General features: G+C 47.6%; 2 protein-coding genes across 3 annotated transcripts in view; one reads left to right on the forward strand and one right to left on the reverse strand.

Annotated features, from left to right (window-relative positions):
- The window catches only part of rpl15 (ribosomal protein L15), a 338,976-nt gene that overhangs the window by 159,253 nt on the left and 155,911 nt on the right, over positions 1-23,812 (forward strand). The gene's annotated exons all lie outside the window — the stretch shown is intronic.
- On the reverse strand, positions 12,168-13,531 carry LOC120826979 (schlafen-like protein 1). Its single transcript, XM_078081880.1, has 3 exons — positions 13,078-13,531; positions 12,678-12,759; positions 12,168-12,586 (listed from the first exon to the last, which is right to left on the reverse strand). Exons 1-3 carry the CDS (start codon positions 13,405-13,407, stop codon positions 12,168-12,170), a joined length of 831 nt encoding a protein of 276 aa, XP_077938006.1. The 5' UTR covers positions 13,408-13,531.

The raw sequence follows: 23,812 nt of genomic DNA on the forward strand, positions 1-23,812 counted from the left end.
AGTACAGAACTTCAAGTGAGAGCGCTTGCCCAAGAGAAGCTTATCTCCTCTAAATACAAACAGGAAACTCTATCATTGGGCCACTTCCTAGAGCAGGGCGGGGAGGTTGATATCCACTCTCAGAATAGCCCCTTCCGGCTGTCAGCATAGCAAACATGAAAGCCTGCTGGGTCTCGCGTGGCAGCTCGATTAAATCAAGAGCACGAGTCGAGGGTGGCTTTTTCCACCACGTTACACTGAGCCATTGGGAGATCTTCTTCAAGAGCTCGTTCCGTTTAAACCACGGGCGAAATCGCGGAGCCAGAAAAGCCCGGCCCTTTAATTTACATGCGGATGAAACGCACGCTAAACCCTGCTCGGTGTCTTTAAATTGCATAACCTCGGACGGTATGAGCTCAAGTCGAGCGTCGATGGAGCGGCACTTAATCCCATCTAACCCCTTCTCCTCAAAGCTCTGACATCTGGCTGCCGATCCGCCCGCACGCCTCCTGAACATGGCCGGAGGAAGCGGCCTGCGCGAAGAAAAAAGGTTCAACGAACTGTGACCAGGAGCGAGAGGCGGTTTTCGAGTGTAGTGTGTCAAGCTGATTCAAATAATTAGACGGTGTAGAAATAAATGTATTCCAATGAGACCCGTCTGAGAGCGGCAAGTCTTTTCAGTTAAGTCTGTATGTGGATCTGTGTTAAGAGCAGATTTAACTTGATTGGTAATGCGATGGTTCTCCTGGGCTTTCGTCCCACATTGTGATTTGACCGGCGTAAAATCACAATGTGAAATGTGAAATAGCTTACACACGTATTTCAAAATCAGTGATTGGCTCTTGGGGTCACACTGAGAGGAATGACATGCATGCAGTGTGTTTGGCTGTACGCTACCAGTCGGCAGTATGTGAAAGTGGCTTGTGCCACAGTTTCAGAGGCAGGCACCGCATCGAGGTGGGGAATTCATTTAACCCCCCCCTGTCCCCCCCAATGATACGATGATACCAAAAACCTCAAATGTCTCGCCCCAGCGGTTCGCCGTGAAGTGAAACGGGAATTCAGAAAGCGGGGAGGAGCCACAGTACGCACAAGCAGACGGGCCTCGCTGACGTTTGGTCCGGTTGTCACTCGGTGCTTTTGTCTTCTGATCAAACGGGCCCTTTTCCACCACCATTTCTTTTTTGGTGGCTGCCAGCAAAGTCTGAATCCAGAGGTGCCAGACTGAAGCAGCCCCCCCCCCCCCCGCCGAGCACACCTGGTGGGACAGCAGGGTGTCTCCGTGTGCCACATCTGCTCCAACGTGGCAATACCTTAGAGCACTGATGACAGCAGGAAACTCAGACCCGCAACACACGAGGCTGTGACGGCCGCGAACAGCACTGCTTTCTTTTTCGAATGTGAGAACGGGTCCTGTGATAGAAGTCAGACTGATCTAGAGGCGGCGCACGCGGATAATTGACATGTGCGGGTTACTCAATGGTTAGTTTTGCCTTTGCAGCAGCGGCAAGCGAGCGGATTCAAGTCGAGGCCTGTGCTGTTAGATTGGCACCAAGGAAGAGTTTAACAACATACAGTACAAGTACTTTTACCAAGTAGCATTTCAAGCCATATTCACACAGGAGCGATACAACCAGGGGAACTCTGAATTAGCGACAGTTGCAAAGGTTGTTTGTAGCACTTTGTACTGTACGATACTGAACTGATGCAAGTAAGTTCAAGACGAAATCTAACATATATATTCTCAACACAGAAAGTTGTTAATCAAGCCCATTTAAAGATGTTTAAAGAAAATAAACCAAGTGATGTTTAGGGTCATGCAGTATGTTTCTTTTTATTTCATCCTGAATATCTTTGTGATTACACTAGAAAGTCTTGGTGAACTCTCCAGCTTTTGTCTGTAGCTTTACTAAAACCTCCGAGGATCACCCACTTGTCAACGCGTGTTGGAAACGCAGGAGTGCTGGTGGGATGGATGACAGGGTCAGACAGTACGTTAACCCCAATCACGTAACACCGTTTGCTTCGGCCCAGCGCCTCCGTTTCACCGCCAGCCAGGACTTAAGCTGCAGATCGATCATCGTTCGCAGTAATATCTTTTAGCACTTTCTACCCAAACGATACTGAACTGCTGCAGGTAACGTTCAAGATAAAAATCCGAGGTTTAAGTGTTTGTAAAGGAGAGTGTGGTGTCAACGATACCGGAATATGAACCTCGCCCTTTCCCAAGCTCCAATGTCATCGCCTGCACGTCTCTGTGTAAACAGCTGTAACAGTCCGGTGGATGTCATTGGCTGTCCGCGCCCTACAGCGAGAGTGACGCATACCGGCCGTCGCAGCAGTGTTTACCGGCTCTTTTGCGCACTACCTGGGAACCTCGGCTTCGTGGTCGTCACCTTGCACTCTTACTCACCAGATGACTCACCCCCAAACTCTCGAGGTTGAACACAAAAGAAAAGTGATGATGCACAAGTAGTTCAGCCGGGTCACCGATTGTCGGACCGCATGAGAAAGTGTCACTGTGTTGCTTGTTTATTTAATTCTGTGTTTCAATTAAAACTTTTTATTTTTATTTTTTAGTCCGTCCCTCAGTCGATCAATTGGTCCATTCAGGACTTTGGACTCCAGCACAATAAATAAATGACTGGCCAATTTACTGGAACCACTGTCTTTGGGTGTCTCGAGACCTTTCATCCTTTGCTACTTTGGTCCAAGTGGACTCCAACGACACCCATTTTGATATGGACATTTATACATTATACATAATCCCGAGGTTCTATAGGGGACATTCTGATATGCCCTCTACTGCTATAAGCCCAGTAAGGTACATTCAGCTATTTAGCACTACACACAAAAAGTGGATATAATTGTAACCCGTTTTGCAAGTACACGGTCATAACCTACAATATTGGACAAATGGGATGTATTGACATTTCACACTAGTTAAAGAATCATATAGCACCAGATGATGTTTATGGGACGAACCAAATTCATCTTCATTTTCTTCCTCTGGAGACCTGGAACCAACACAATGTTGTTTCCAAATGGCAGCCTCCTGTTTAATACAATCTTAAACTATTAAGCACCAAACACCGCTGCAACCGCTGCTAGTCGGCTCTGTGCGGTGGTCCCACCTCGTCCATTCAGGCGTGGAACACCGGCGCCCCCGGGGCCGCGTGCTCCACCGCGTCCTGTTTACGCTCTACACCCACAACATGGAGGGAACACGGGAGTTTGCGAACAACACCACCGTCATCCAGCGGATATCAAAACAACGGTGGACTCCGTGCCCGGGAGGGAAAATCGACCAACTTCCGGCGTGTTACTCACCGCACAACGAAACCATAGCGCAGACAGTTGATTTGTGGCCAATCTACTCGTGATTAAATTGAATGACATGATTCCAAGGGAGTATGTCCGCAAGAGAAGAAGTTATTTCATTAGTCAGTGTCTGTTCAGGTGCAGCCGTGACTCAGACTCCAACATAATTGTATGTTTCTGTTCTGCATCTGTTTCACCTGAGGGTGCAGTCTGATAAATGATACTGGGACCAAAACAAACACGCCAGGGAAAACATTTGATGCAAATAATATTTAACAAGGTGGATACTGGCTCATATGGATGGATTACTTTCTCCATGATTTGATTTGTCTTGGTGTAATCAGCACATCGACCTAATGAGGGAAATAACGTGAGGAATAAACAAGAGGTAGAACTGTGGGGGTTGATTAACACGTTGCCACAGAGTAGCAGTTTATGTTGTACTGCTCTTTGGTTGGAAAAGACTAAATGTTTCTTTTAGACACTAATTTGGATTTTATTGTTTCACACGCAGCCAAACCCACATGAAGGTCACAAAAGGTTATTTTAATGAAGCCAGTTCCTGGATTAGTGTCTCTGTGGGAAACCCTCTGCCTGCCACACGGTGCCTCCCGCCCATCACGGGACATCAATGTGGCCCCTTGAACAAATCCACCGTCTCTCTGATCCAATCTGCATCAAACAAGACAATAACTAAAAACTAAAAAGGGATGTCATTAAAATAAATGTCTACTACTTTTAGACAAGTAGCTCTCATGCTTTTCTCATAAGAAACTTACATTTTTAACCACATTTACTTTGAATGTTTCCCAGATCCCAGTCCCGTTCATCTAAACCGCAGTTTACTCAGCGACGTCATTGTGGCCACTTCCACTTCTTATAAACAGTCTTTAACCTCTTCTCCCGTTATTTAGCATCATAGTTTCTCTTCGTCAGACCCTTTCTGTTTGGTAAACTCCGCCTTATCTAGGTTGGAATACCCGATGATATCACTGCGACACCATCTGGGTGACGTGTCATCAGACTTCTGGAGCTTCCTCTGCAGCCACAGAAAGGGCATTGTGTAGTTCTCCCCGTGAGGAGTAAGAACATTGTGATTAGGAAGGTGGTGAACTGACCTTTTTAACACCAAATAACTTCCCCGAGTAAGTCACGATAAAACGAAGACAAAACACAGAGTTTAGAAGATCCACAGTATTTCTTATCATAGCATACCCTGGTTTCACGACATGATTCCAGGGCAATTAAGCTGAATGTCTAAAGTATTTTAAAATGACATTATCCATGAAGAAGCAGGCGGGGGTCTGAGCCACTGCAGCCCTGTGCAATGAAGGCAACGTGTGAAAAAGTAGTCTGCAGCTGTGAAATGTCCCTTACGTTTGTTATAATGGCTTCAGATCCCCTCACCCAACTTCAGGAGTACAGACACGGTAAAAAGGTCAACATGATCCCATTAAAAGAGAGAGAGAGAGAGAGAGAGAGAGAGAGAGAGAGAGAGAGAGAGACAATTCAATACAGAATAAACTGTGATAATTACAATGTAATAATGACCTCCAGTTGGACTCAATGGAGAAGCAGAGACTGCTCTTCGGGCCTTGAACCTGGAAGCTTTTTCACACACGTAGTTAAGCAAGTCAATATTTGACATGTTGAGGCCTCTGCAGTCCGGGCTTAAAGGTCTAAGTTGTCTTAAGCACTGGTGGTAATTCATTACCTAATCGTGTAACAAAATGACCTTTTCAGAATGTGTCTTCGTTGACGTCATATATTCAGGTGGTTTTACAGCTTTAAGAAAATCAAGCTGCTGAAATGCATCATGTTGCATTGAGGATCATCGAGTGTGTAAAAGGCAGACGTGACTGTGATTTGAATAACTAAATGTTGTTATTCCCCGCCGGGTTCCAGGACGCCTGCTTAACGTGTTTTAATTGCCGGGTGGAGGAAAGTTGTAGTTCAAAGTACAACAAAAAGGATCTGAAACGTAACACCGATATTTATTCAAGCCGATAATCGTTTGTGTGTTTGTTTGGTGGAGCTCATCCTACTGTGAAAGGACGGTTTATTAGGAGTTTACACAAGCGTTTGTGAATCATCAGCAAACCGGCGTCCGGTGTTTTTCGTTGCTCAGTCAGACGGGGCCATTTTATTTTTGGCACAGGCGAGCTGGGCGAGCACCAGCTGGACGAGGGCCAAATGATTGATTCCAAGCCCCTAATCTGCTTCTTTTCTTTTCTTTTTAAAATCTGTGAGAGATGAACAATGTCTGCATTTGTGAAATACTAAATATACACCCCCCCTGAAATGACATGTAAATGTTTGCTCATTGCCTGGAGACATTAACCACGTAGAATTGTGAGCCTGAAGCGCTGAACCACAGAATATGGGGAAAATGATTCATTTTCACAGCGACAATTATCCACACCTTAAAGTTCTGCTGTTTGCCTTAGCCATTAGTATTTATTTAACAGATCCATGATGACGTCCTCTGTGTGTGAACAGTATAAAACATACAGGGTGGGGTGCTATGTATTAAAAAGTTGTATTCTAATAAAGAAACGGTGCACTTTGTACATTTTTGCAGGTTGCAACCAACCGGCCAGTAAATGAGTTTTTATTTTTATCTCCACATGCGACAGATTGGCTTCTACCCCTCCATCATCTACCCTTGTATTCGTCCCTCTCTCCTTTTGTAATTAAAAGTAGCTACATGTGTGTCTGTGAGGTGGTGCCAACAGCTCTCCATCACGTCCCGGCTCTCTGTATGTTCTGTTCGACAGAGACCTGCACACACAATGCACCTCGTACAAATCCCCTCTGTGCTTCAGAAAAGCTGGACGCGGTGTGCAAAACTCTACTGTCAAGATGCTCCTCTTCTCTTGAGTGGTTCCCTCTCAGAGAAGCCGCGAGGACTGTTGCCAAAGCTGCGAGAGAAAGAAATGCAAACTTGCCGTTTGAGCCTCCCCCCACCGCTCCGTTTCATCTCCGGCCAGAAATCACCACGGTTCATCGGGGCAGCGTTTGGACCGGCGCCATCTCCTTGGTTTCCTAGATTTGCATGGCTGTCCAGACGTCAGCAACCTGCCCCCCCTCCTCCCCCTTCACCCCCTCCAACAGCTCCTAAATGCGTCAGCGTTCATTCCTCCTCCTCCTCGTCTTATACACGCTGCCTCCCTTTCGACACCTCAGTCAGGCTCCCACAGCACACTGTGTCCTTGAGGACTCACTAACTACACCACCCCCCCCCCTCCCTTCCCACCACCCTTTGCCGGCTCTTCTCATTCAATGTGTTTACATGTGCTCTAATGTAACGGCCATAATCCGACGATGGATTCCTCCGAGTATTGTCTCCAAACACGTCAAAGCGCACATTATCTCTGCTCAAACAGGACTGATTTAGCGGATGAGCGGCTGAAGATTACCTGTCAATCTCTCAAATGATCTGGCATTTTGCATCCCGCACGTTGATGTTCCATAACATGTTATTTCTGCATTGCGGTTGATTCATAAGGGTACTGCTCCGTGGAACACTAATAGCCCAAAGAGTGTGACAACGACAGCATCTTCACCAGCTGGAGGGCAGAACTGTAAATCTGAGGTTGCCGCGTTTTTATTGTGTCTTTATTTGCAGAAAATGCAGAAAAAAGATGATTAATATTTTGATTAATATTGATATTTTACACAATAGGTTTTCCCAAACTCTGTGAAAATAGGACCAACAAAGGAAAAGCTTTTGAAACGCTTTAAGTGTCATAGCTATTTAGATTCATTCAGGATAAAATCATTGACTAACTTTGCAGAAATGGAAGCCACAAGGAGAAACAAAAACTGAGACAAAGGCCGCGTTGACAGCGGCTTGACGGTGCTCTCAAAGAACAACGTTTCGACCAGTTAAACTAATCAACTGGAGCAGCAACAGACAGGAGCTTCGCTTCTGGGGCCTCTGAGGATCGGACCGCCGTCATGTGTGCGTTGAATAGAAACGCACAATCTACCCTGCACGAAAACAACAATTTAAAATAGAAGCTGGTTGAAAAGAAATGGTCTGGTCATTGTGTTGGTCTTGACTCACCCACGCAGTCCCCAGAGAAGGTCTCATCTGGCAGTTTAACTGAAAACACTTCAGTCAGTTTATCATGGTCAGTGCAAAAAAAAAACTCCTGGGTTCCAGCTCGGCTATCTGAGCGATGTATTATGTGATGAAGTCAAACCACAGCAGGGACAACAAAACCCGTTACACAAACCGACGGTCCGTTAGACCTTTTTCATGATGGCTCGCTGGTTTAAATTTAACCTCCGTGGTCATCGTGGCAGTTTTTTACGATGCAGTGGGTTAACGGGGGCGAAGCGTGTTCAGTCATCACTTCCACATGAACACTTAACATAACAAACAGCCAACACAGGAGGCTAAATGTGTCCCATAACTAAGTTATTTTAAGCCAAAACACAATAGCTTCCTATGAAGTAGGATCTTTATTTAAAAAAAAAAACTACATACAGAATTACTTGAAACTGACTTGACATTAAGAAGAATTAAGAATATTTTGAATGGGATCGCGTGAGGATTGTCCTGCGCAAACAGTGGATTTATATGAAATTGCTCAAACCAGCCGAAGCTACATGCAGTTTAGCAGGTGCTGATATTCATGAAACCATCTCTTATGTTGCACGAGCAGCTGACCACGGAGTTGTGTGGGAGAACTGATCCATTAGAGACACCATTTAAATATTAGTCAATGTTTGTCAGAGCGCTGAGGAGAGTTTGCTCTTCCTCCAGCTCTGTCGGTCCTTCGCGTTGTGCAACAGATGTCAGTCTACGCAAAGTAACCCGTTCTCATTTCCTGTGTGCAGAGGACCTTAAAGCGTCACATGACTCACCGCTGCGAGACTTTGTTCCAGGCTTTTGCTATTTTAACTCTCCGCGTGTTTCCCTTTTTGCTCCGACAGAACAAATCAGCTGCTGGTCGAAGTGACTCGAGCGGTCGATCAATATGTGGCAAACGTCTTGCATCCATTATTTTGGTGTTTGGAATTGAACTAAAAAAAATAATGTATATTGTTGGGTGCTTCAACAATTTCAGCACGGCATGCTCTCAAACGACTTCTCATGTCTTTTCTTTGCTTTGGCTGATTTCTTGTGTGGATTTCTTTGTTTGAATGTGAAATGCTTTCAAGTGGAAATAACGTGCTTGATTTTAAAACAACATATTGAGACAGCTGCCCCGCTGTCAGCGCTGCTCACACACTCTTTCCGGTTTTTGACATCGACGTCCATGTACGTAATTATTTCTAACGGACAGGTAGCATTCATTTGTGCCCGTGAGGACTCCATCATGTCTTAAAGGTAATGCAGGGAATCTTCAGCCCGAATATTTGTGTTAAACGTGTCAAAATTCTCCTTATGTCCCGACAGTGGATCGAAATCCTCGAGAAAACATCCTGTTCATCCACGTCGTGATTATGGCGCTGGCCACGTGCGCGCCCGTCCACCTGCACGCGCTCATCGCTCGTCCCCGGGCTGCTGACTTGACGGGCTAGCGGTCACGTTGTGGTAAAGAAGAAAAGAAAGTGGCGGTTCGATCCGACGGGCTAACGTCTTGGAGATCTGGAGAGCTGTGTGCAAAGAAAGACCCTTTGTTGATACAACTTTAAAAAAAACCAAACAGATAAAGACACGTCGAATGTGACGCAAAACAGTCATTCCGCGCTCCCACTGCCTCAGCTGAGAAGGCCGATTGTCTCCAACAAAAGACAGTGTTTGGGCGTAAATAAAAAGAAGACGACTGGGGGGGGAGGAATAAAGCATCTGGCTAAAAATATACCCCACTTTGCCTCTGCAAGGTCACTCTGTCATTTTGATTCGATTGGAACGCAGCAGCTGCAGCCGTCTTCCTCCACTAACAGGACTGGCAAACGTCCACCACATCTGAAACGGTTGCCCCCCCCCCCCTCCCACCTCTTGCAGTCGTTTGCCTGAGCCATGATGCATGTCATCGGCCCACCAGGTAAACAGGAGGACAACGCGGCGAAGGGATTTATTAGCAGAATGCCACAGACGTCATCCGGTCCAACAAAGTGTGTTCTATTAGGCACAAACATCGCCTCGTTGGAGGACGGCCGATTCGATGAACGCAGACTCTATTCCTGTTTTCAGTCTCACGAACATCTGTTTCGGGTCGTAGTGTTACTTGAGGACAGAAGTGCAAAACTAACAAATGCTTGTTTACACTGGGGGCTGTTTGCCTTCTGGTGATCGTCAGCTGCAGGTCAGAGTCTACCCAGAGTTTTATTGAACGCATCACCTTGTAAATAAGTGAGCGGCTTGCTCTGCTGACTCACCGTTGCCGTTAGAGGACGTCTATAACGTTTAAAAGTTGTGGCGCTTCTCTGTGTGTGTTGTTAGTAGTGAAAGGGACACACTCGGAAAAAAAACGAGCTTCCGAAACTGATTAAAACTTCTTTTTTTCCAAAGCGAGCCAGCGTTAAATCGAAGCGTCAGGTCATCTCGCGGGAGCCGCGTGACTCTGAAACGCCGCTGCGCGCCACAGTGATTCACATGCAGCAGCTTAAAGGTGACGGGGGTTTCTCAGATATCTCCTGGAGGTGTGAAAACACATGTTGACTCTGATCGGTGCCAAGGAACAACCCCACGTTTCGAGAAATCAGAAGATAAAAAAAAACTGCTGTTTATGCCTTTTTTCTTCTTCTTTTTTTTTTTTTACAAACAAGTCAGGTCATTCACACGTGACCCACACAAAAACGAACGTATTGCCCGACACTAGACGCGTTGTATGTGGAGATATTCCGTTGCTTTCAGCACATGTGGCACGACTCCGACGTTACAAATAGATTGCGTCTCCTCGAGGCTGCCGTTAACGCCGTTTGCATTTTTTAACTGAGGAGGTGGCGTGATCTTGAATTGATGAGGAACATTTTCCTGGTTAATCAATGACTGCCCGAGCACTCTTGAACAGGCTCCCACGTGTATCGTCACAGGAAGCCTTTTTTTTTTTTTTTTAACATTTGCTGCAGCCATCTCAAGACAGCTGATGTGAAGTCTACAGATGGAATGGATGCATTCACGATGCCTCCTCTCTGATGACACCACCGGCCACAAGAACAACAAAACCCGATGTGACGCTCTGCGTGTGGGCAGGCGAGGAGGGAGGCAAAGTTTCTGCATGGTAAGAAGACTTAGTCAGCCACCCCCGCGCGGCCTAGCAGGCTGATTGGCACTAACTCACTGCTGCTGCTGCGCGGTGTTGTGCTTGAGCTAATTCAACCGCGCAAATAAAACATGTGAGATAAGAAGGGGGAAAAAATTCCTCCCCACATATTTGTCGCAGGGGCGAAAGAAGAAAACAACCGGATGTGTGACATGAAACTCGAATCAGAAAGGGGAAGCAGGATGTGAACTGAGTTGGATGGATCGAAAAAAGAAAAGGGAAACAACGTCTCGGGCCTCTGAATGCTGACCTTCAGAACGGAGTCTAAAATAACAGTCACGTAGTCACGTAATCGACAAAAATCTCTGCCCCATATTCTGCTCTTTATTGTCACAATTATTCAATTTGCTCCTCATCAATGGCATCGGCCCATTTCAGAGGGTCTGCAGGACGTTGTTGGCAAACACCACTTAATGCAGGGGCCGTGTTGAACTGCCCCCCCCGCCCCGCCCCGAGCCGTGCGCGTTCTGGATGGATGCTCGCTGTAGCTAGATGGACAGGCAGGGACCCTGGCAGGAGAACACAGAGCAGGCAGATTCATGGCCAGACAGCAGAAATCTGTCAGCCTCTTGGCAACGCGAGAGGACACCTGGAGGTAACGCGAGCATCCCTCCCCAACACGCACCTCCTCTGCCTCGTTTTCCTACTCCTCCCCCCCCCCCACCTCCTACCCTCTCCTCGTGACTCATCACCAGAACCTTAATCACCAATGAGTGGGCACGGCCTCCCCTTCCACGAGGCAGAACTGCTGAGAAAAGAAGAGGAAGAAGAAAAGACCCTGTGCCCGACCCTCTGTTGCCCCCTGGTGGACTTTGGGTAAAGGCACCACTTTATAGACTAGATCTAATTTCAGGAGAGCTCTTTTAAAGCGTTTTATTAATATAAATAATATATTTTAAATTTAAAAAACGCATTTTTAGATGCTTGTAAATGAGCATTTAAGTGAGGGCTTTCTTCTCCTGAAACAAACCCTTTTGGGTGTTGGTTCTATAAATCAACCGCAGCTGCAAAATACAACACACGGATTTAATATCTATAGTTTAAGTCAATATATGGCCTAACAACCAGATGGTGTTCCGTTGCCCTTGAGTCTTTGGTTTGGTGCTCGATATATATATATATATATATATATATATATAGAGAGAGAGATTCATTTTTTATTATTAAAAAGCTTTGTTGAACTGAGATGACGTGTAGAGTTGATGAATATTCTGCGTGGATTTCTAAAACAAGCAACGCCTTCCACATCGTACATATTTGTTTGATCCATTGATTGTTTAAAAGAATTGAGCTTCAGAAGGAGTGCACCTCTTTGCTTTTTCCAGTTTATTTTGCTGCCTCGTGGAGGTTGATGGGATTCTCATGACGCGCTTTTACGACCATACACGCTCCCGTATCTGGCGGCAGAGGCGCTCCAACGAGGATTGCATGTCCTTCCTCAACCTGCTGCTCCAACGCTCGGATCCGGCGGTTGTCAGCCACCTCAGTGACGCTGTGGTCCTCTCCAGTTCGGCGAGGGTCTCCTGTAACCATCGGACATGCCCGGCTAAAGGCCGCTCCACCGGCTGCCCCGCTTGAAGAGCCCACCTCTGAAAAAAACGCAAAGAGCACGTGAGCTAGAAAACTTTCACCTGCATGCGTGTTTCATAACACCGCAAAGGCGTCTCTGACCTGTCTCTTTAATTCTCTGGTGTGGGCTGGACTCAAGGGCCCCCACACGCTCCCGTCCTGCCTCAGGTACACCTGCCCCTTGTTGACGTGGTAGAGGTTTGCCACAGGAGGCGCTTTGAAGGTGAGGCACAGCACCCTGAGGTGATGCTCGCCGGGCTTTATCACAGGCAGGAAGCGCAGGAGGTAGTTGTGGGGGAAGAGGGGAGGGCTGAAGAGCTTCGCGGCGCCGTCCACCAGCAGAAGGGTCCTGTCCGTCTCTTTGTGGTCGAAGCTCACGCCACAAACCACTCCGTTGTCACACACGCCGACGAGCAGACTCCCCCCGCCGCTGTTCAGGAAGGCGCAGCCGTACTTCCTTGCATCACGGCCGAAAATCTTATTCAGGTAATAAACTGAAGGAGGTTGATCAGGTTAACTTTGGTGAATCATCTTTACCGGGACCGATTGTGATGAAACCGTAAAAATGATCTCATCTGTACTCACATCCACCTCGTTTGAACTCGAGGTGTTGCGTCTCATTGCCGAGGTAAGCTCCGTAGACGAGCTCATGGCAGCTGGCGATGTCCTGGCGGGGGTCATAGAGGGCAAACGGGGCAAACTGAGTCAGTGGGGTCAGATCCGAAAGGGAGTCTTTTACCGTGTATCGCTTTCTATAATCAGCCCCAATCATTGTTAGACACTAATCAGCACCTACGCTGATACCGATGCCGATGCTTAGATATAAATCCATTCAAATAAATTGTAGTATTTTATACATCCATGTGCAACTTTGTAGTTTAATAAATAGTCAAAAAACTGTCAAAAGGACTGGTTTAGCGCATAAACCAACATACAGTCAGACAGGCGTCAAAGACAATGTTGCCATGGTGGCTTTTGATCTCACCTGCACAGGTGTGTACTGGTTTGGTACAGGCAGGTTTTCGAAGTCGGGTCTCGGGGGCTGAGGACTGGGGGTTCTTCCTGGATTTGTGGATTGGGGCCCCCTCCCAGCCCACCAGTGTTGGCCCACTCCCCCTCCCCGTCTGTAGTTACAGGAATAGCCGTGTCGATTCCATCTCTTGGGTGGGACGGCTATTGTCGAGTGAACAGCGCCGTAGGATGGGTGGGATTTAGGGACCCGGGAGAAAGAGGGACCACGCAGCATTCCGAATGATGCACTCCTCTTCATTTTACGCCACTTCGAAGGTTTCGGGGTTCTGGCTCTGTTATGCATTTTGCTGTCAAATTACAAAAGCAGGCCAACACATTTTCCAGGCCATCAGTTTAGTCGTATTGTGTGGGATTCAGCGTAAGATCCACCGTGTGAGGTGATAATAAGGGGGAGTCAGCGTGCGCTAAATAGATAAATGAACATGCGGAGGCTTGATAAATCATTAAGTCAAGGCTGATCAAAACAATGATCAATCAAAGCCATGATGCATGGCAAGGCAGCAGTGCTGCCACTGTGCTGATGATGACAAAGCTTATGAGTGTGTGCAAATATATATACGGCAGTGAGCCGAGCGGCTTACCTTTCCTCTGCTGCGCTGGTCAAAGTCAACTTGGCAAGTGTCTGAAGACGGAGGTGAAGAACACACAAGTGTTCCAAATGATGATGCATTGCTGTGAGTGGAATTCTCCTTTTGTGGTTCATGGAATGCACGGGTTCTAGTTCCAGAGTTCCCGCCTGTCATGAGGTTTGTAATGTAATGAATGACTGAATGAATCCACCTTGCGTTTGAACACTTGACATCTACAAGAGCCCGTTCACAAGGACCTCGGCGTCAGGTGGTCTGTGACCAGCAGGGGTGGAAATCATTAAAAAAACACGAGTTTGTGTTTTTGGTTCACACATTAAAAGTTTCATTGGTTTCATTGTTAATGGCTTCTTCTAATTTCATGAGGATTGTCAAAAAAAAGTTTATGGCCACATCTGTGAGTGGAGTTTTAAATCTCCCCACCCCCCAAAGTCATGTCTATTTAACAATAATATTAATAATACATTTTTACATTACATTACATTACATTACATGTCATTTAGCTGACGCTTTTATCCAAAGCGACGTACAATAAGTGCATTCAACCATAGGGTACAAACTCAGGAGAACAAGAAACAAGAAAGTGCAATTTCCTCAAATAAGCGAATTTACAATTTGCTATAGATGAGTGACGTCACAAGTACAATTTAAGTGCTGCAATTTGTTAGTCTTTAGTCGAGGTAGAGTCTGAAGAGGTGTGTCTTTAGTTTGCGGCGGAAGATCTGAAGGCTCTCTGCGGTCCTGATGTCTTCAGAGAGCGCGTTCCACCATTTCGGCGCAAGGACAGCGAAGAGTCGAGACCTAGTCGAGTGTTTTGCTCTCAGTGAGGGAGGGACGAGTAGTTTTGCAGATGCAGAGCGGAGAGTGCGGGGTGGGATGTAGGGTTTGACCATGTCCTGGATGTAAGCTGGACCCGATCCATTCACAGCATGGTACGTGAGCACCAGTGTTTTGAACTGGATGCGGGCGGCCACCGGTAGCCAGTGAAGAGAGCGGAGGAGTGGAGTAGTGTGGGAGAATTTCGGAAGGTTGAAGACCAGTCGAGCTGCTGCATTCTGAATGAGCTGCAGAGGTCGAATGGCGGTGGCAGGGAGACCTGCCAGGAGGGAGTTGCAGTAGTCCAGGCGGGAGATGACAAGAGCCTGAATCAGTACCTGCGCTGCCTTCTGAGTGAGAAGGGGACGTATTCTCCTGATGTTGTAGAGCGTGTATCTACAGGATCGCGTTGTCGCAGTGATGTTGGGAGTCAGGGAGAGTTGGTTGTCGAGTGTTTACATTTCTTTGTAAATTACGTTTAAGCCCATTAGGTTAATATAATAATATGGATATACAATAAAAAGGACTGTATTTGTTCATGCATGGTCCATATAACTAATAGAAAATTAAATGTTTATAACATTGTTTACATTATTATTATGGCAACTCATAGATCGAGATTACAAGAAAGGCTGTCATGAGGTTTGTTATCCTACATGATAAGATCATGACACTTCACCTGCAGTGGTGCTCATTTAACATTATGAAGCATCCTCAAAGCAGAATGAGCCCATTGTGAGTGCACAGTAATGACCATATTCAGAGCATAATCATGGAAACAACATGGAGCTGCAGTCGTTTGAGCGGAGTTGCCGTGAAACAACCACTGGAGGTCAGTGTTGTTCTAAATAAAGAGCCACGGTTGGTGTCCATGTCCTGAATCTGAGGTCAACGCATCCCGTGACCTCATTGAGGAGAGGTCATATGCTGCTTCAGCACCCGAGTGAACAGGATGGAGATGATGATGTGACGCTGAGGTGAAGTCAGGCACCATCTGACGGTGTCGGAAACAAAAGGCCGTCTGCAGCGTGCAGCAATATCCATGCAATAGTTTTCACCAGACTGAAATACAGTGGGAAATATGTCTTTTAGTAAACCAGCGGGGACGTTAGTATAAACATGAAACTGGATTTTTAAATGGAAATAAAACAGACGATACGTTACACAGAGAGCTGCCGGAGGGCACAAATGAGTCACAACAAATGGATTTGTGTCAGTTTTGTGCATTGAAGTAAATGGGATTTCAAGCCAAATCCTCCAGGTGCGAGCAGCGTTTTTTCCCTTTGTGGAACGAAGCACCGTGGACGTTAAGATGCGGGAGGAAGGCTGTGATTACACAACATTTCATTCTCTCATTAGCATGTTCCCTCGGGAATCAAACCGCTGTTACGGTGGTTTAATGATTTTCATTATAACGTCCCGAGGAAGACTTCTTAAATTCACTGGCTAACTATTAAGGCGTGTAAGTTGAAATCAAACCTGACTTGCCACCAGAATTTTAAATTCCCCATGTTTAGTTTTCAAACGATATTTCCCTGCATTGCATATTGTATATTATCAGAATAAAGCTCGGTCAAAGCTGACCGCATAGCATCCCCCCCTTCCAGGACAACGTTGGTATTTCACACCGTTAGCACCGTTAGCACCGTTAGCACCGTTAGCTCGGGGTCGCCGGCTCAGGCACCGCCATGTTGAGAGCCGTCGAGAGGCAATCCAAGCGCTTCCCCCGCGGGTGTCTTCAGCGCGGTGGCGGCGCTGCACTGTCCATGGTTCTGAAACGCGTTTTCGTGAACAACGCATGCCATGTTAATGTGAGACGGAGGGACCAATGACATTTTTCTAGCACTGTTTGGACATAAAAACTGACATTTCAGGCTCTTAATGATACAAATCTTATATCGCACTCGATGAGTTGGCCCCTCGAATGTTCGCAGCTCATTTCTGTGTAAGTAAACTCAGTTTATTCCTTTCCTCACCCTTGTGCTCCAGCGTCTTCTGTAGTCTAGACACCACTTCACCGCGCAGAGAACGCCAAGGCTTGACAGACCTGCCGCGCATAGTTACGCTTGCCGTAAGATCTCACTCGACAAATGCTGTTCGGGGAGGGCTTTTGGGAACCGCTGCTTAATTGTTTGGTCTATAACATCAGATGAATAGAGAACAATGCCCATCACAGTTTCCCAAAGCGCAAGGTTACCATTCTGTGGAGCGATTAATCGTTTCAGCGCTGCATCTGTTCCCAACAATAGCAGCCTGTAATTACGCCATAGGCAATATCAGAGCCGGGTGTGCGGGCATAAATAGCCACTTAACGTTGAATGCGAGGTCCTGGGACTGGGGTTCTCCCCCTCCATCCCCCCCAATGAGAGGGGAGTCATTGACCCGTGGCTCGTCCTCCGCCAACGCCGGCGCACCTCGCATGTTATCACCCAAGTGAGTCATCAACGGCACGCCAACATCGCCGAGGTTCTTCATGCCAATCTTCCTGTTGGTTTTTTTAATCCCCCAGCGTGCCTCGTTTGAGCAATCGCCTCCCTCCCCCTCCCTCTCTTCTTCTTCTTCTTCTTCTTCTTCTTCTTCTTCTTCTTCTTCTTCTTCTTCTTCTACTTTCTCTCTCACTCTCTTTTGCTTTAACCCCCCCCCCCTTTAATACCCACACGCCATCCTCTCCTTGTATGCTTCCATCACATTCTGCTGAACATTTTGGAGGTCTGCCAACAGTGTTACACTGCTGCCATGTGTGAATGTGGCAATTGTGTGTGTGTGTGTTTGTGTGCAGGCCTCTGCCTGCTTCAGTGTGTGCGGCTGCAAGATGTGGCATACGTGTATGTTCACCCACCACAGTGTGTGTTGCTAACATGTGAATTCAATTGACGACTGAAGGGAGGAATCACCACGGCGAATGCCGGCGCACTCGTGTGTGAGTGTTTTTCGGGGACAATTGGATGAATGGGATTCTGGCTTCACTGCGTCTCACTTGCGTTTGTGTGAGAATGTGTAGAAAACAGCGTAAGAATGCGAGAAAAATAGGTATCGGATGGGTGTTGTCTTACAAGCAACAACAGCACATTGCAGAAAGAGGCATTTTCAACCAATTTATTAATCCTTTTAGGCAATGTTCCCTGTTCAGAAATGCAAATTGAATCAATCTGAGTCTGACTTTTAAGACTTTCAAGTGGGATTTAATTAGAAGCCGAGGCGCACAGTTTTAATGAGAGAGTGGGTGGAGAGAAAAGGAGAGACAGAGCGGGAGAAAAAGGGGGGAGAAGGAGGGGAGGCGTTGTTTTAACGCTACTCCTGCAGGATCGGGGTGAAGGACATGAAACCCGACGCTGGCGGCTTTCTTAGGGGTAGAAATCCCATCGTTCCATCTGTCCGTCCGTCCCCCGCTGCCCTTCACCTTCGACTCGTCTGTTTACGCCCAGGAAGGGGTTGCCCTTCGGGGTGGGGGGGGGGCAGTTTGGTGACACAAAACAATGGCGATCTACTCAAAGCCCTCAGTGGGAAGAAGAAAAAAAACACCCCACTTCCACTGCCAGAGGTTCGGCTTTTCTGCAATCTCCATCTCTGAATCCTTTGTCCTTTTGTGTTGCTGTTATTTACTCCAATACCATTTCTCTTTCCTCCTCCTCCTCCTCCTGCTCCTATTCCTCGCTGAGATCCTCTAACCCTCCTCATCATCCTCCCATCATTTTCCGAGCCCTAAGCTGACTGAGCCTCCCAAAGCCATCAGGTCTGATTGTCTGATCTCGAGGCATCGAGTCCGCCGGCTGAAATGAAAAATGAGGATTCCTCTCAGCCTCTATTTTTATTCTGTTTTCATTCTCTCTTTCATTCGTTTCCCCCCTCCCCCCCTTTTTTTTCCCTTTCCCCCACTCCCCTTACCCACTCTACACACACACACACACACACACACACACACACACACACACACACACACACACCTCTCAGTCGGCCCTTTCACTCACATGTCTTCACCCTTTGTGGCCTTCCTCCCGACTGCCAATCTCACCCGATTCCTCCTCTTGTTCCCGTTCATTTCTGCCCTCCGTCCTCCGCTGTCTTGACTGGCAGCTGCACTGGCACGGGGGACGCGAGAGGAGCCGAGGAGGAGCTGAGGAGCAGCTGAGGAGGAGCCGAGGAGGAGCGGAGGAGCAGCGGAGGAGCAGCTGAGGAGGAGCGGAGCGTTAGGTTGCAGCAAAAAATACAAACCGGGTACGAAGAAACATACCTGCTTCAGAAATACATGACAATGAAGATGTAATGGTAAATATTCAGGGAATACATTTACTTCAACAATTCCTTTTTTAGATTACCTGTATAATAAGCAATAATATACTTTGTAAATACTGTTATTTACAGTATTTGTAAAGCATTGTAAAGCACTGCTTATTTTGAGGTAAATATATAATTTTCAAATAAATGACATCACAATCACTTGATTATTTTACACACTGTTGTTCCTGCCGCGTGACCTTGCCAGTAAAAACATTGATGTACTCTGTATTTATTGGATAGATACCAGATGAATAACAATACATGTGTTCAACAAGGGCTTAGAAATAAATTAAGTTATCCCCTCGGTTTGCTGTCCTTTCCCTTCTCACATACAGGTACCCAGAGTGTAACAACACCCTTCATACACCAAAAAATTAAACAATCATTCGCGGGATGAAAACAAAAGACCTGTCAATCATTGCTGTGTCAGCTGCAAAACATTTTAATATAAAACTCCGCTGCTCCCATTAAACTTAAGACTTCTTTTGACAACGATGTGTGTTTCAGTTTACTTTGACCTTGCAAGTGATCATTTCTGAAGCAAATTTGTTTTTGATCCCTTCTAAGTATCAATTGAAACCCACAAACTAAATCCTAACCTGATCCCCCTCCCTCCCTACGTAGTTGTCCTCTCATATTGAGCCAAACTGTTTGAGAGACGGCGGAGAACACGACTCCCCCCGGACGGAAGGAGCTCTGCTGCTTTGATTTTAACCGAGCGAAGACTCGGCGATCAATCAGAGCAGAGACGCGGCTCGCAACAACTTTCTGAAGGAGAACCGAGGATGAGACGGTGATTAACTTACAAGGTGCCGTGGGACGATATGTGGTGTTACGGGTTTGTTCCCCGCAAGCTGTAAACACAATACGGAGTCATCACCTTGGGAAGTCGTCTGAGCCAACGGTTGCTCGGCGTGTTGTTCCCCAGAAGAAGAAGAAGAAGTTAGCATTCATCTGGAGACCAGGTCCAATAGTCACTCTGCTCATAACCATGTTTTGGTTTCAGTGCTCTAAATGCTAAACGGTATCATCGCTAGCTAGTGGCTACCGTTTTTCGTCAGCCGTTTTCTCCAGTGGTTTTATGGGAGATTTTTAATATAAGATAACTATGTTGTGTCCCTACAGGTGTAACTAATGAGGCAGTTTTGTGGTATGGCGACATATTTTTTTCAGGTGACCCGTCACGAACATGAACCGACTAAGAGGAATGTCAGGCTGAGAACGTGGTCCGGCTCCCCCGGAGTCGAAGGTGGGAGCCGAGGTGAGGCGGAGGAGTCCGGGGGTGAGGTTGCGTTGTGTCAGTGCGGTAGATGAGCTGGTGGCGTGTGTGTGTGTGTGTGTGTGAGGCGCTGGGGTTGATGGAGTGTGTGAGGTCCGGGTCCGTCGCTGTCATCAATAACCCAGACAGGCCTGCCAGCGCCTCGGAGCCCCGTTCCCATACATAACCCCTCAGAGCAGCCGCCGGGGCCCCTACACTGGCCCCCTGGGGACACACACACACACATCGGCAAACTAGTCTGACTACTGATGTTAACATGATAGAGAGGACACATGCGTGGTGGCAAGAATGGTGTCACACCTGGAGTGAAAGAAATGCTTCCCCTGAACATACAAGAAGTTATGGGCTCGGTTGTGTGCGGCGTGGATACATATTTCTCCTTCCCGTCACCCGGGGTCCATTCACCCGAGACGGACAAAAGAATACGAAATGTGAGGGAGCCTGACAGAAGATGCTGCTCTTGTCTTTGTCACGAAGCGACGCTCTCCTCCCGGCTCCCACGCCCATGGCGAGAGCAACTCTTTTAAATCAGGATGCAATACACACGGCATCAATTTGGCGTTTGTCTCGCCTCGGCCCGTCGACAGTTAGGTCTTGTTTTCCCGCATCGCTTCAAGCATTGGAATGCTTGAGCACTGTTCAGGTCCACGCTGGACTTCAATGACCCGGCGTTTGGAGTCGGGGAAAAAAAATCGTGTTTCTTTGGGGGGGGAGAAAAGATGTGGATGAGAGACGGGAAAATGGAGCGAGCTTCTTCGTGATCACAGAGCTCTCGTCAATCAGCCAAGATACCCAGATACACTTTTAGACATCAGAACGATCGCTGGGCAGCTCCTCCTACAATGTGTCAACAGGTAAGGTGGAGGTGGTGGAGGGAGAGGAATTGATGACAATGGCCACAGGAGAGCGTGTCGGTGCTCCTCTCTGACGGAGACGAGGAGACGCGGATGGATGGGAGACGAGGACGTGGATGGATGGGAGACGAGGAGGCTTTAATGAATTAATGACTGTTCTCACAACCAGATTCCTCCTCTCTCCGGCTCAGACGCAGCCGATGAAATAATAAATAAACACATGAATAAATGAAGAGGCCTGGATGAGACGGCCCTCCGGAGGGGGAGAATGTGGGAGGGGGAGGCGGGGGGTGCTGTGATGGGTGGTTGAGGGGGAGAGAAGGGTGGTAAGGCAGATAGGCACGCGGTAAGCCTCTCTGGTGATTCGCTCCAACATCAAGCAGCTGGAGGTTACTGAAAAATTTAGCAATGTGCGGGATGCTGGTGAATGCTAATAGCAAAAACTGACTTGCCCCCCCCCCCCCAAGCACATACACACACATAAACTAATGCCTCCACCGTGCGCCCCGCCCTCACCCACCCGCTCCGGTGCTCTCCGACCACCCTCAGTCTCGGGTGACCTTGCTCGGAGGCGCGATCGCGCGGCCACCAGCATGCTAACGAGACGCCGGCTTTGGGCTTCGCAGGGTTGCCAGACGCTGCGGGGCGCCGGGAGGGCAAGTAGGGGCATCCAAATGACATGTTAGCATGGACAAGGGTTGGATGGAGACGGGCGGGGTGCCACTCATCCGGGCCAATGAGGTCTATCGGATTAAATTAAGGAGACACGAAAGCGGTAGTTAGTGAGGAGGATTTGAATTTAAAGGCAACTTCCAAAAGAACAAAAAAAATGATTTAGTAAAAAGTCAAAAGCAAGCAATCAAAGGATAATATTGTAACATTTATCGACAGAAAAGGATGGTTATAGTCCACAGAACCTTACAAAACTGTTATAATAATAATAATGTTTCTAAATTGGTAATTTCCTATTATGAACATTTGGATCTTTTTGTGAGTTGATGTTGAAATCTGCCACCTCCTGCTAGTTGACGTCCATCAGATTCTTGCTCTGTTATGACTCAAAGTAAATCAGTTTCGAAACCACCCTTTGCTGTTAAACAGGTCTCGACTAACACCTCACGTAAGAGTAAGAAGAGTAATAATAAATGATTTGGTCCGTCTCCCAATTACTGGCTGTTTTTAAACTAATTTCTTTAAGAATTCCTGTATAATGGCAGTAAACCCACAGCGCTACAGTTAGCACTTGAACACCTTTATCTGATTGAAACCTCACTGAATCCTAAATTGTCACAAAGTTTGATGCTCAATATTGACCTAAGTGACCGAAGAATACTTTTAGTTAATGTATCATACTATCAGAGCCAGTGAGAAAGACTTAAAAGACTGCTTAGCGCATTTTAAGCAACCCAGAATGGTTCTCTGAACACGCTCCAATACGGAACTTCTTGCAAATCTTTCCAAAGTTTGTCCGTTTTTGGACCAACCCGTTGTTGAGTATGCAACTGTTCCAAAGCAGTAATGCGTTTGGCCCGGTGAGCTTTCATTAGAAGTGAAAAACCGACGACGCGTTGTTCCCTTTTTACAGAACCATCTGCAGTCTTTGCAAGTCGTTTTTTTTGCTCTTATTTGCAACTTGAAGCAAATGAAAGAAAAGTGAAAGAGTTGTTAGGGGGATTTCCTTTTAGTCTATTTGGCTGACTACTGGAGCTGTAAATAAAAGAGCTCTGATTCAGGTTTCAAAAAGGCCGAGGGTGGAAAAACGCTCCCACTGATCAGAAACATTCATTTCCCTACGGATGGATTTCTGAGCAAGATGTTTTATTTTTGCAGCCCTTTGAGGTGTATCTTCAGGACACTCGAGTCCAGCTAACCCTCCCTTCGTGGGGGGGGGGGCTGCAGGTCCCAGTCACCCCAGCCGGGATGCTGACAGACTGGATCGGAGGCCCCGGGCGCCGGCGAGGAGCCCTGCTGACATGATTTACGGTCAGGGCTGCCGGGGTTGCTGGGCGACGTCTCGCTGCGGTCCCCCGCCACTATAATCGGAGCTCCTCGCCCGGCTCCGAGGAGTCTGCTCGCGCTCACATCACCTCCTCCCCTCCTCTTGCTCCTTCTCGACCCCCCCCTCCCTCCACCCTTCACCCTCCCCTCTCTCGCCGGGCCCATCTCCACAATGCACTCCCTCCCCCTCTTCCCCCTCTTCCCCTCCGGCACCACTCACGCACTGTGAGGGCAGGCGGAGAACCTCGCGACAATAGTAGCTGTGTGACGAAGGCCACTCCTTTTGGGGGGGGGGGGGGGGGGGCACTTAAATGCACAAACACACACACAGTCAAACATGCAGACATGTGAGCACGGACACACACATATATATATATATATATATATATGCAAGCAGAACATAAAACAAAGAGCAACAGCGACACAATGGCGCTGCGTTGTCTCGCCCGTGCGCTGCGGTGTGGATTTATTGGCTTCTGTGCGGCGTGCTGATCCCGCCCCTCTTGTATGAACGCATTGTGTGCATTGGGCCTCCCACAGCGGCAGCACCAGAGCTCCTGGCTCCACCTTCCCCGGAGCCCGCGGCCATCCGTCGGCAGAGATTGAGGGGAAATGGAGCGCAAGGAAAATCGTGTCAAGGTGTCCGCTTGTTAAACCATAGATAACGTTCTCTTAAGTTCCCAAAGAAGTGCAGGTTGGAAGAGAGCGAATCCCACGTGACTCTGAAAGTCCACCGGCAGGCGAGCGAGTTGCTCCGACTCCTCTTCCTCAGTGAGGGAGGTGAAGGGGGCGCGTCACACCGGCGGACGGGCGTCTATTCAAATCTGCCACGGTGCTGTGGACAGAAAGGAGGGCCGTGCTCCCCCGTGGCTGGTG

The sequence above is a fragment of the Gasterosteus aculeatus genome, chromosome 10 (genome assembly GCF_964276395.1).
Source record: "Gasterosteus aculeatus chromosome 10, fGasAcu3.hap1.1, whole genome shotgun sequence".
Lineage (NCBI taxonomy): Eukaryota > Metazoa > Chordata > Actinopteri > Perciformes > Gasterosteidae > Gasterosteus > Gasterosteus aculeatus.